The sequence below is a fragment of the Colius striatus genome, chromosome 5 (genome assembly GCF_028858725.1).
Source record: "Colius striatus isolate bColStr4 chromosome 5, bColStr4.1.hap1, whole genome shotgun sequence".
In the NCBI taxonomy this organism is placed as follows: domain Eukaryota; kingdom Metazoa; phylum Chordata; class Aves; order Coliiformes; family Coliidae; genus Colius; species Colius striatus.
Window position 1 is genome coordinate 51584305 of NC_084763.1, and position 12073 is coordinate 51596377.

General features: G+C 41.9%; 1 protein-coding gene across 9 annotated transcripts in view; it reads right to left on the reverse strand.

Annotated features, from left to right (window-relative positions):
- Positions 1-12073, reverse strand: part of KIAA1217 (KIAA1217 ortholog) — a 356921-nt gene that overhangs the window by 40840 nt on the left and 304008 nt on the right. For 8 of the 9 annotated variants that reach the window (XM_061996584.1, XM_061996582.1, XM_061996585.1 and 5 more), the window contains one exon: positions 4367-4419. In XM_061996584.1, the coding sequence (XP_061852568.1) occupies positions 4367-4419 (53 nt within the window). Of the gene's footprint in view, positions 1-4366; positions 4420-4869; positions 4975-12073 lie in introns of all 9 variants that reach the window. The other variant, XM_061996591.1, reaches the window with a different exon arrangement.

The window sequence follows — 12073 nt, forward strand, 5'->3', positions numbered from 1 at the left end:
TCCCCTCACCATTTTGGTGGCCCTGCGCTGGACTCTCTCCAGCAGTTCCTTGTCCCTCTTGAGCTGGGGAGGCCAGAACTGGACATAGGACTGCAGATGAGATCTCATCAGGGCAGAGGAGAAGGGAAGCAGAACCTCCCTTGACCTGCTGGCCACACACTTCTCGATGCATCCCTGGGTGCCATTGGCCTTCTTGGCCACGAGGGCACATTGCTGGCTCATATTTAGTTTATTATCAACCAGGACTCCCAGGTCTCTCTCTGCAGAGCTGCTCTCCAGCAGGTCACCCCCAGCCTGGCCTGGTGCATGGGGTTTTTCCTCCCCAGTTTTAGGACTCCGCACTTGTCCTTGTTGAACCTCAGGAGGTTCTTTCTCTGCCCAACTCTCAAGATGGTCAAGATCTCACTGAATGGCAGCACAGCCTCTGGTGAATCAGCCACTTCTCCTAGTTCTCCTCTTTATTAAAAAGCTATACTTTTCAAGCATCATTTGGGGAAGCTTACTTGGTCCTCTTTCCATCCGGTTAGAATCCATAAATAAGCAAATGCAATATTAAGGTTGCAATTCCACCATTAACAAGCTGTTACAATCTGCTTAAAGACACCCTAGAAGAATAAAATATTCTGAATACATTAGTGTGTACTTCACCTTGTTGATCCAGAATGGCTTCAGGATCATGTTTTACCTGCAAACGCTGACAGAGTTCAGGTATGATCTATCTTTGAATCAGAGATAAGTGAGCAGATATGGATAATGTCTGTAATTCACCACAGCAAGAGTCACGCATGTGAAAGAGGCACACAGATATGCACAGATCATAGAATACAACCATAGGAAAAGACCTTTAAGTTAATTGAGTCCAATGACTCACCTAACACTGCCAAGTCCACTGCTAAAACCATGTTCCATCATGAGATGACACGACAGTTCTCTAGGAAACAAATCCAAGCCCTGTGTGTGTAATACTTCTCCCTCCTGCCATCTCCCTCTCTCGGTTTGTACTGATGGTGTTAGTGCAGAGATACACACTCCTTGATCCCTTCTAACAAGGCAGCAACTAGTGAAGAACTATTGCTTTTCTTTTTGGTAAATTATGATACAACTGATCTCAATTTAACCAATGAATTCAGGATCTAACCTATCAGTCTCACCACTTGATAAACAAAAATATGACAGAAAAGAAAGTAGGTGAGCATTTCTCAGTGAATTTGTTAGTAATCTCAAGGAGACTCTTCCTAGTAAGGTTTGGTTCTAAAGTCACATGCCGTTCCTAAGTGAAGAGTCCCTTGATGACACTCACTTTTGATGAACTGAAGGTTATAAGGATTCAGTCATGGGATTGCTTCTATTATTAGTAGAAGAGACACTGCCAGCCTGTGGAAGGTTACTGCTCTTTGAACCCAGCCCCCATGAAAGAACTGAGCCTAAAGCAATAAAACATAAGAAATGCAGACAAGAATCATCGTTACAGGCTCCTTTCCCCAAGTGGAAAAGCATTTTTCTTTAGGCTCTTTAATATTTGAGGCTAAAGAATCCACCATGGACTACCAAAGCAAAAACACATTACATATACTTTGGTTTATATGAAATACCAAACAGAGTATTTAAAATCTAGCTGTATAGAGTTATCTAGGATTTAGAAATTTTGGGTTCTCTCCCTTCCCAAATGAGCTAGTTCCCTATTTTTTGCCTGAAAATCTCCTATCACTGAACACATACTATAAAATCCAATGTTTGTTCAACACTGATGAGCCAATTTTATCCTGCACAGATGTTGTATTGCTCAGGATGGGAAGCAATTCATGTTTCTGCTTACCAGTGCTCTAGAAGGGACTACTCAGTCAACATTTTATACGCCTTTTCCTTTAAAATAGACTTTGAAATTTCTAAAATTGGTATCTCAGTGTACAAGTGGAATTGTGTACTAAGAGTTGTCTGTCTAAATGGCTATACTTTATAAGGATTGGGGTGAATTGAAGAACAAAACAGCGGTCAGCAGAAGTGGTTACAGATGCTGCTGGCATATTTAAGCTCAAGCATATATTCAAAAAAGGAGCAATATTCTCTAGCATATTCTGGTAGATTGCCTGATATTCAAGTAAGCAGGGTCTGCATTTACTTAACAGATCCTGTCATGCACAATTTAAAAAGCAGGTGCAAAAGTGAAATATTCTGTTATACAGGACTACTCCTTCATACAGTAATCTTCAATAATAACTGATGTAGGTTACAATACTGTAGTATATTGAGGTCAGCACCACATCTTGTTTCCCTTACCTGCTACAATTTAATTTTGTGTCTGAGTCATGCTGGAAGGACAGGATTTAGGGATGCAGATGCTGGAGTTAAAACCGATAGAGACCCTTGGAGATGACTGGCTGCTTGGCCAGCCCCACTGCCTTATCCCTGTCTCCCAAGGGATCAGAAAAGTACCTGTTGCACAACCTGACTGACTGCTGGCATCCTTACTTGCATGGTGGATACTGGCATGGCCATGTGACAAAGTCAATGTCTCTGGCATTATATGAAAAAAGCTGATCTCACCTTCTGACAGTAAATTACAAGCCCCATCCTCTACTCCCCACGCTTAGACACGTAGCTGTGAGATGTAATTTTGCAATCTCAGGGATATGATAAAGTATGATAAAGTAGTGGGCAGTCTTTGGGGACAGCAGCAGCTGGTCAGCTGAGCTATGCTCTTCTGGTGGGCTGGGCACAACTTCTATACTGAAGAAACCGCACCTTTGCCTTGTCTAGGGTCATTTTCCCAATGTAATGTTATTCCATTTTCGATTTCACTGAGAGCACATTCACACATGCACACACAAATCACTGAAAAACTTAGGTTGAAAGGGACCTCTGAATGCCATCTGGTCCAAAGTCCCACTCAAAGCGCGGCCCATGTAGATCGGGCTTTCCAACTCAATGCCTTCCACTAAGTACTTATCTGAATTAATATAAGCACAGGGAAAGCAGAAAGGCCAAATTGCAATGTAATACCAAGAGGAACACAATACAATGTGTGTGCAGGTTTTGACAGCTTCATGGGTGCTTTGTATGAGATGAAGCATGTACAAATGAGAAATACCATAAACTCTCAGTGTATGACACTGAAATAGAGAGAAGTCTAAGAGTATTTTGCAGTCGTCCTGAAAAATGATGGACCTTTCAGTAAGCTGCCTGAAACTGATAAATTACAACTTATTTCTTCACAGACTTAAGTATTGCTTTTCCCATCCAGAAGCCAGTAGGAAGGGAAAAGTTGGAACAGAACCAGAAAGTGGCTTGTGAGCCACACTCCAGTACCAGGACTTGCTCCCTCTTGCATATATGCTTGATAGTTTCCAGGTCTGGTTTGATTTCTGTCAGTTAGGACATACTGCAATTCCAGCTAAACTGGAATCCTGAATGTGAACTAACAGCTCCAACAGAAAAGATGGTTAAAAGCATAATAGATTTGCTAATAATGTGTGTGGTTTACTACCTGCCAGAGCACAGACCTCCCTGTGGGAACAGCACTACAAGGAAGTAGAGAATTGCCTTTATTTGCATTCAGCGCATGACAAAGGGCAAAGAGAGGGTACCTAAACACACACAGGCCTTGCAGACAACTCCAGCAGTAGGCATAGGAGAGCTCCAGTTACACTGAGATCTTTTTCACCTTAGCCTTAACTCCATTTTTTAAAAGCTTAACAGCTCTCCAAGTGGGAAGCTAAAATAGGACCAGCTTTTATTGGCTTCATAATCGATGCTTGCTCAGAACAGTTTAGGCCCATGCTACTAATTGGCAGCAGATCAATATGGCTTAATTAGAGAAAGTTCTATCTTGCTGACTATTAAATTCCTTAGGGTAGTAACATCCATAGTATCCCACTGACAGAAGAACCTCAGAGAAAAGTTCAGGTGACCAGAATTGGAATGAAGTATTTAGCCATCTACAGCAAGCTGAGGTTAAAGACGAATATATACTATAGATGGGATGAGTCACTGGAAAATTCACCATATGCAGAGACTTTGTATCTCCTTTAAACCATTCAGTCCAGGTTCAAAATTCATTCCCAAGACCACTTCAACCTGTCAGAAGTGTCTTAACAAAGACATGATTGACTCACATATCACAGAATCACAGAATCTTAAGGGTTGGAAGGGAACTCGAAAGATCATCCATTCCAACCCCCCCTGCCAGAGCAGGACCACCTAGAGTAGGTCACACAGGAACTTGTCCAGGTGGGTTTTGAAACTTCAGTTCTGACAGTACAGCTATGGGAATTTAAAGAGATGTGACATTTCCATAAGCTGGGATGGTAGTAACATTAGACAATTCATACACCTGAATAATTTGTAAACTAAAAGTGAATTATCTTACCTGCAGTGTCAATGCTGTTCTTGCTGGACACAATTTTCAACATCATCTTCTCACTAAGTAATAAAAAGAAAAATCATAATTGTAACTTACTAACAGTAAAACTGTGCTGAAGTTTATAATCAGCAAATTAAATGGCCTTGTCTAGCATATACACTTTTAATTTAAATCACCAGTAGCTTGTTGGTTGGTTTTGGTTTTTTTTTAAATCAGCTTTTACTACAAGTTAAGCAAGGAGTGGAAAATAAGGAGTAGAAAGCACAGAGATGTAGCTACATTAATTCTTTTTAACACAAAGAAGAGTAATGTGGTTAATCTCCATCTGTCATTTGGCACGTTCTTCCTCTCTGCCTACTTTTCTTATGGGGATGATGAGGATATTTAAAAGTGATTGAGCATTCAGGGTTGGGTTTGGTTTTTTTTTACTATTACATTCACATATTATTTTTGTTGATTGATTACAAAAATCATTACAGAGAAACAGATTTAATGAATTCTTTTTTTACCTAGAAGCATCTTTGCTATTACTTGTATTTGGCCCTTTAAAAAGCGCAGACTGAACAAGACCAGTTAAGCTGGCAATCTGTTTCTCCATGGCTTGTATCCTTTCTCTGTAAGACAAGAGAATCGTTTGTTAAAGCCAGATATATTTGCTTTCAGACTCGTTTTCCTAGGTGATTACCCCAGGACTGGACAGACACTACAGCGTTTACTGATACCAGTTTGCATATACCTTGTTGCAGCAGCTTACCGCATCTTGGACAGCTTTTGCATGGTAATAGACAATAAAAAGAGACATCTGTTTGGTTAGAAAAGAACAAAACAACCAACCACCCAGATAATAAACTTCTAATGATCTCACAAGACAGGCATCTAAAACAATCGGTTAATGCCTCTTGGAACTAGAGGAACTACTTTTTTTACCATTACATATACTTTCTCTTTTACCTACACTGGGGCAATAGTTTTGCCTGTATATACAGTTTCAGGACTAAAGACTTTACGCTTCCTCTTGTTACCCTTTTTACTTTCCTCAAACCCGGGATTTTTGTCGGTGAAGCATTTGATCTGCCTAAGCTGACTATTTCCCAGACCAAATCCTTCGCACCTGGTATCACAACTATCTGGTTTGGAAAGGACAACAATTTGACAGACAGGCACAGGATATCAAATGCAGACTGTATACAGCATGATTATCATAAACCAGCTTTGTTTTCATGCACATATCCTGAGAAATTCCTAAAAGGTAGAAGAAAAGAGATGAAGAACTGCTATAGGCACAGTAAGTGTTTTCCATAGATACTGAAGGCCACTAAACAATGACTTTTTTGATAGGAAAGCTAACATTTGTGTGCTTATGTGTTTACATAAAAGCATATAATACCAGGTGATTTCCTCAGTGAACATTTTCCTTTAAAACAGCCTTTTGCTCATATAGGTGCCTGATTTCACATGCCAGTATGTCACTGACACAGCACAACATAGACAAGCATCAACTTGCAGGTCATGATTTTGGAAAATGACTGGGAGAAAAACTTCCAAAAAGCAAGTGACTGAGACCAGTAGCAATGACTGATGAAACAAGACAGGACAGACACACACAGCTCTGGATTCAGCTTAGTGCAGGGGCCATCCATCACCACTGTGGCATCTTGGACACATGGGAGCAGCTGAGCTCTGGCCAGCCCCAGCTCCAGCTGCCATTTGGTGGCCAAAGCAACAATGCCCATCAATAAAGGCCATATAAACTCAAATGTAGATACCAATACCAGGCAAAAGCAAGCTGATATGACACAAAGCAAGTAACCAGCCCAGTTTGTAACCAGCCAGATTAACCAGGATAATTATTTCATTCACATTCAGGGAACAACACAGAGGTTTGCTGGAATAGCACACAGATACCACAGCCAGGAGAAACATGGAAACACCCAGATGTTGAGAAAACAGGTCAGCAAAACAAGCAATGAGATGCTAACAGACTCTAAGAGGGGAGAAGAAAGTGCTCAGTCAGTCCCCAGCTGGCAGACACGTTCTTACTGCGATTTAATACAGCGTGCGCATCTTACTTTTCAGTCTTGACGTTGAAAGGTAGTTTGACCGGTGATGAGAAGACTAGTGAATTTGACCTAATTCATTTCAAACCAAGAAATACATTACAGAATTTCCACTACTATAAGTTTTAAAATAAGTAACTGGTTCAGGCTACAGTAACCTTTGGAACAAAAGCAAGTAGTAAAAGCCTGGGATAAATATATTCTAACAAACTTCAATGCAGCATTTTTGACACTTAATGAAAACATTTTTTTTTCCCAGATAATCATCACAAAACCTTCCTGGAATTGAATTCAATTGGAAGTCTATCTGTTTTACCAATTCATAAATATGATGTTTTTTCCATCCCACATTCAATAATCTGGAAACAATTTTCTGCTTCAAAAGAGATTATGGCAACACAAAACTGATCTTGTCCTTTGCCATGAAATCTAGGAAAATATGTTGTTAAGATGGAGAGGGATGCTCCAGAGATAGCAGACGATGAAAAACAAATGAAATACTGGAATCAATTGCACAGAGCACATTATTTTTCATATGGTAAAAGCATTAAGAATGTGAAGAATCTACATGTGCTCTGGAGTTGCTCTGTTAAAGACAAGGCAGGATTTTTCCTGCAATCATTTCACTGTAATACCCAGACTTGTTATGGCCATCAGCACCAAACATTTCAAAAACAGGTGTCTGAAAGGAGGTACCTTTTAGGCATTAAATAAAATGACCTGATTTTCAGAGAGCAGCCGTCTGACTGAAGGCAGTGAGAGGCAGTGTGCTCCAGGGCAGGCAGGGCAGACGTGGCCAGCCCAGCAGTGGGGCTGTGCCTTGGGCTGATATCTGTCTGGAAGGCTCGTGGCCCAGTCCTGCTGCATGGCACTGGAGGAGCAGGGACAGGCTCTGCAACTGCCTCCTTCCCCTCCCCAGCTTCCCTGTGAAGGGCTACAGCAACCTCAGCTTTGGAGGAAGAAAAAGAATGCCTTCTTCAGCCTGTGCCAGGCCAATATCTGTCGGGGATGCTGGCACTGTCATGATACCTGTACATCTGTTCCCCAGGGCTCAGTATTGGGACCTCTTCTATTTAACATCTTTATTAAGGATCTGGATGATGGGATTGAATGCACCCTCAAATAAGTTTGCAGATGACACCAAACTGAGCAGGTGCATAGAGCTTCTTGAGGGCAGGAAGGCTCTTCAGAGGGACCTTGACAGGCTGAAGCAATGGGCTGAAGCCAATTGTATGGGGTTCAACAAGGCCAAGTGCTGGGTCCTGCACTTGAGCCACAACAACCCCAGGCAACGCTACAGGCTTGCGGCAGAGTGGCTGGAAAGCTGTCTAGTGACCTGGGGGTGTTAATTGATAGCAGCAGAACATGAGTCAGCAGTGTGCCCAGGTAGCTAAGAAGGCCAATGACATCCTGGCTTGTATCAGAAATAATGTGACCATCAAGACCAGGGGAGTGATTGTCCCCTTGTACTCAGCACTGCTGAGGTTGCACCTTGAATATTGTGTTCAGTTTTGGGCCCCTCACTACAAGATAAACATTGAGACACTGGAGCATGTCCAGAAATGCACAACAAAGCTGGTGAAGAGTCTGGAGAACAAGTGTTATGAGGAGCATCTGAGGGAACTGAGAGTGTCTAGCTCAGAGAAAAGGAGGCTGAGAGGAGACCTTATTGCTCTCTACAACTACCTGAAAGGGAGTTGTAGCAAGTGAGGGTCAGTCTCTTCCGTAGACTAATAACTGATAGGACAAATGACCTCAAGTTTCAAGAGCAGAAGTTTAGATCGGAGATAAGGAAGAACTTTTTCTCTGAGAGGGTTGTTAAACACTGGAATGAGCTGCCCAGGTAGATGTCCCCATCCCTGGAGATATTTACAAGACATGTAGATGAGGTGCTGAGGGACACAGTTTGGTGATGGGCTTGGAAGTGTTGGGTTAGTGGTTGGACTTGATGATCTTAAAAGTCTTTCCCAAGTGAAATGATTCTATAAATTTTGTTTGTCAACATTATGTTCTCTACCTCTGTCTGTGCTCCCTGCTGTTGAGAGGGAAGGTGGGGGGAACAGCTTGCCCAACCACTCCTTCCTTCACCGGGCAGGCTGGGGTCCCATGGATGGGGCAGGCTGGGATCCCCACAGCGTGGGTCAGTGACATGGGACAGGCCAGGGTTTCCAGAGCATGGGACAGGCAGCAGTCTGGTGACATGAGGTGAGCCAGGGCCCTCATGATGGGGTAGGCCAGGTGTGGAGCACTAGGAGAGAGTGTCAGGCAGAACAAAACACAGAGGTGCCTCTTTGCTGGCAGTGGTTGCATGAGAAGGTCAAACCCTGTCTCTGTTCCCAGATTAATTTCCCAGATAAATCTGCTTTTCTCCACCACCCAGGAAGAGAAGGGAGGGTCTCTTTTACAGCACTTGGGAAAGAAATAGCTATTTTATCAGCCAGGGCACGGAAAGGCATTGTTTCACATTGTTTTCCTGTGAATGCTGGGAGAGTCAGAGGTGGTAGCATGGTGGGGTAGGAAAGGAGAGGGCAAGGTCAGAAGCAACTCCCAGCTCTATTAAGTCCCTCCATCAGATTTGGCTTTAGCTTGTCACAGACCTTGGCCAGCAAAGTATGGACGAGCCGCTTGCCAGCGCTATTCTCCCCAGCAGCCTGATCCATAGCCCTGGCCCTGGGTATGTTCAGGCACTGGGGCATTGCTTTATCATCTTGCTCCCTAAATTCAGCAGAAGCAAAACAAACCCTTGCTTCTCCAAGGTCTGTGCACTGAGATATCATATTTCATCACCAGATTTCTTCTTTATGCCTTCACTGAGTTTTCATGTAATTCCCTCTACTGCAACTAACTGGAAGTAATCCCAAGCAAGGTACAATTGCTGAGTTGGTACCCATTTCTCATAGAGATGCTATTTAAGCATTACTTGCATGTTCCTTTCCTTTCCTGAGGATATCTTTAATATTCACATCACTGAGAAGATATTTTGTACAGACACAAACTAGAACTGGGCTATGTAACTGTTCAGTCATGGTCCTGTCTGACCCTAGGCTATGCAGCACATCATCCCTAACAGACATACTCAAATACCAAGTCTGGCACCATGAACTAATTGGCACACTATCCTGCAGAAAGACTTCCAGTGACTTCATATTTTATAGTTAAACTTTGAGCCTGTATAGTAATGAAATAGGGTCAGAGACAAAGAAAAACACATGTCTCTCTAGATTATCCTATGTCAGAAACATTTCAGTAGAAATCTTTTTATCTCACTGGGAAAAAAAAAAGAAACAGGAGCAGGTTGTCTTTCCCAATGGCTTCCTAGAAGCAAGAGGAATTGGCACAGTCAGACTTTACCCCAAAGTCCATCCAAATCAGCAGAGTGGATATCCTAGAAGAGTGTGAATCAAAGACCAGCAGAACTCTTCTGTACTCTGCTGTCCTGCCAAGGGGAAAGATACACACAGGCAAATATTTCAGTCTTCTAAGAATAAGGTTAAACTCAAACTTTCTACAGCTCAAAGCTAAAGGGAAAAAGCAAGCTCTGAAGCACTGCCAGCTGTGGTACTGTTTGACAGCTCTTATATAAAAGCCTTCATTTCATCTTCCTACAAACAGTTCCTCCAAGAGAAGGAAGCTGAAATACAGTTTACCTTTCCTCATGTATCATGACTGATACATCCTGTATCAGTCATTTGTACTCATCTTTTTCTGCTTGGTTATTCAACATTTTTCACAAAGGAAGATGCAATTTTGGCCCTGTGGAAAGTGTCTGAGGGGGTATATCTGCAAAGTCCACCTTTCTTATACAATTCTCAGTGCATTGCTGATGGAGTCTCCCCCTGTTCATGGATTTACAGAGTATTTTTTCCTAATGCATATAGAATCCATCCACACTTTAACAAATCAGACAGTAAAGTGGTTTTGTGATGGGAACAATATCCAATAACCTACACGTGGCCATTACACTTCAGTCTTAGCTGCAAGCCCCAGGCCTTGACTGTGATCACTTTTTTTTGCTCAGTTGTGCCATCATCTTTTCTCACTAATGTGGCACGAAAAGAAGAGGACAGAAGTTGTATTCAGACAGAAGTTGTATTCAGACACTCCTGAAATGCTTCTGGAGAAAAAATGTTCTGCAGAACTGTCTTGTTATTCTAAGGACTGTATTTTAGTGAGTAGCAGCATTTATTATATACATATTCAGCACTATCAAACGACCTACAGTTTTGCAATACAGCATGTTTTGAATGCAAAGAGTGGAAGTTCAATGGCATTTAATTTAATACATCTTTAGGTAAACAGCTTCTTCTTCAGTTTAGCAACATTTGAACATCTGCTTTGCCCACAGTAACTTCTAGACCTGTCCACCATAAGCTATCAAAATTTTCTGGGCCATCCAAATACTTGATAGCAAACCACTTTTTAAACAACTTCCACTCACTCACAAATATCTAATCATTCTTCCTGTAAACCTCAGATTAAAGGGATGATGACTCCTTGAAGATGAACTGCTACAACCTGCTACACCTTCTACTATTTATGTGCATGTGAGTACTAACATTTTATACTTTTACATCTCCATGAACTTGTTTCTTCTCACTCTTGTAAAAGAGCTTTATGTGGAACTCTTCTGGTAAATGAGTTACTGCGAGAATCTGTTAAATCCTTTATACCACAGAAGCAGATACCTTGAAAATACTGGAGGTAAAACAGAGACAAGAAAGAATTGCATTAAGCAATTAAATCCCCCTCAACTCTGGCTTAAATAACAGGCTTGACAAGACTGGCTTCCTCAACACAAAACTAAAATAGTAACTCCAAAAGAAGAGATTGGAAATACCAGGTTTTATCTTTTGTAGACCCAACTTCTGCTGCAATTAACATTTCAAAGGCAATAGACTAATTTTCTTCAACAAAACCAGGATACAGGCAATAAGAGGTTGGATCTGCTCTAAGTATCTAACATATTCTGATAAAGTAGATATATATCCCACTTCAGTCCCAGATGGGAAAGACTGAAGAAGAATTAACAGGGCAAGAGAGATTCAGCTTATCTTCTGGCATTGTCACTACCCGTTCTAATCTTTTATTTGACTTAAACTATGCATTGTCCCGAGGCTGCTGACAGTGCTACTTCAAGGTAATTTCCACAAAGAGATGTCACAAGAGAGATTTTCTTTGTTCTCAGTACATTCCACTGGGGGATGATGGAACAACAGTGCTGAGATGATGGGTTTGATGCTTGTAGGGTCCTCAACCCACTCCTGAATGAGTCAGGATGGGGAGTCTCTCCTGCCATAGTGCATAAATGCAACATACCTCCCTTCTCAGTATCCCCAAGGCTATCAGATACTCAATCTGCCCTTTTGCTGCTACCCACACCTGACACCGTCTGCATGCAGACTGACTGAACACACCACCATTTGTTTTCTGTGGCCTGCTTTTTAGGCTCTTTGCACAGTCATCAGCAAGAGGATAATATGCATGACAGCAGCACACATCTCATTTTACCATGCCTGGAAGAGGATGAATTCAGCCCCATATCTTCAAACCCCAAATATTCTCCCTCACAGAAACAAGCCCCATTGTGCTGCTTACAGGTGTAAACTGTAAGTCCTACACAACACGGTACAGAATATCTTTCTGCCATTATATGTCA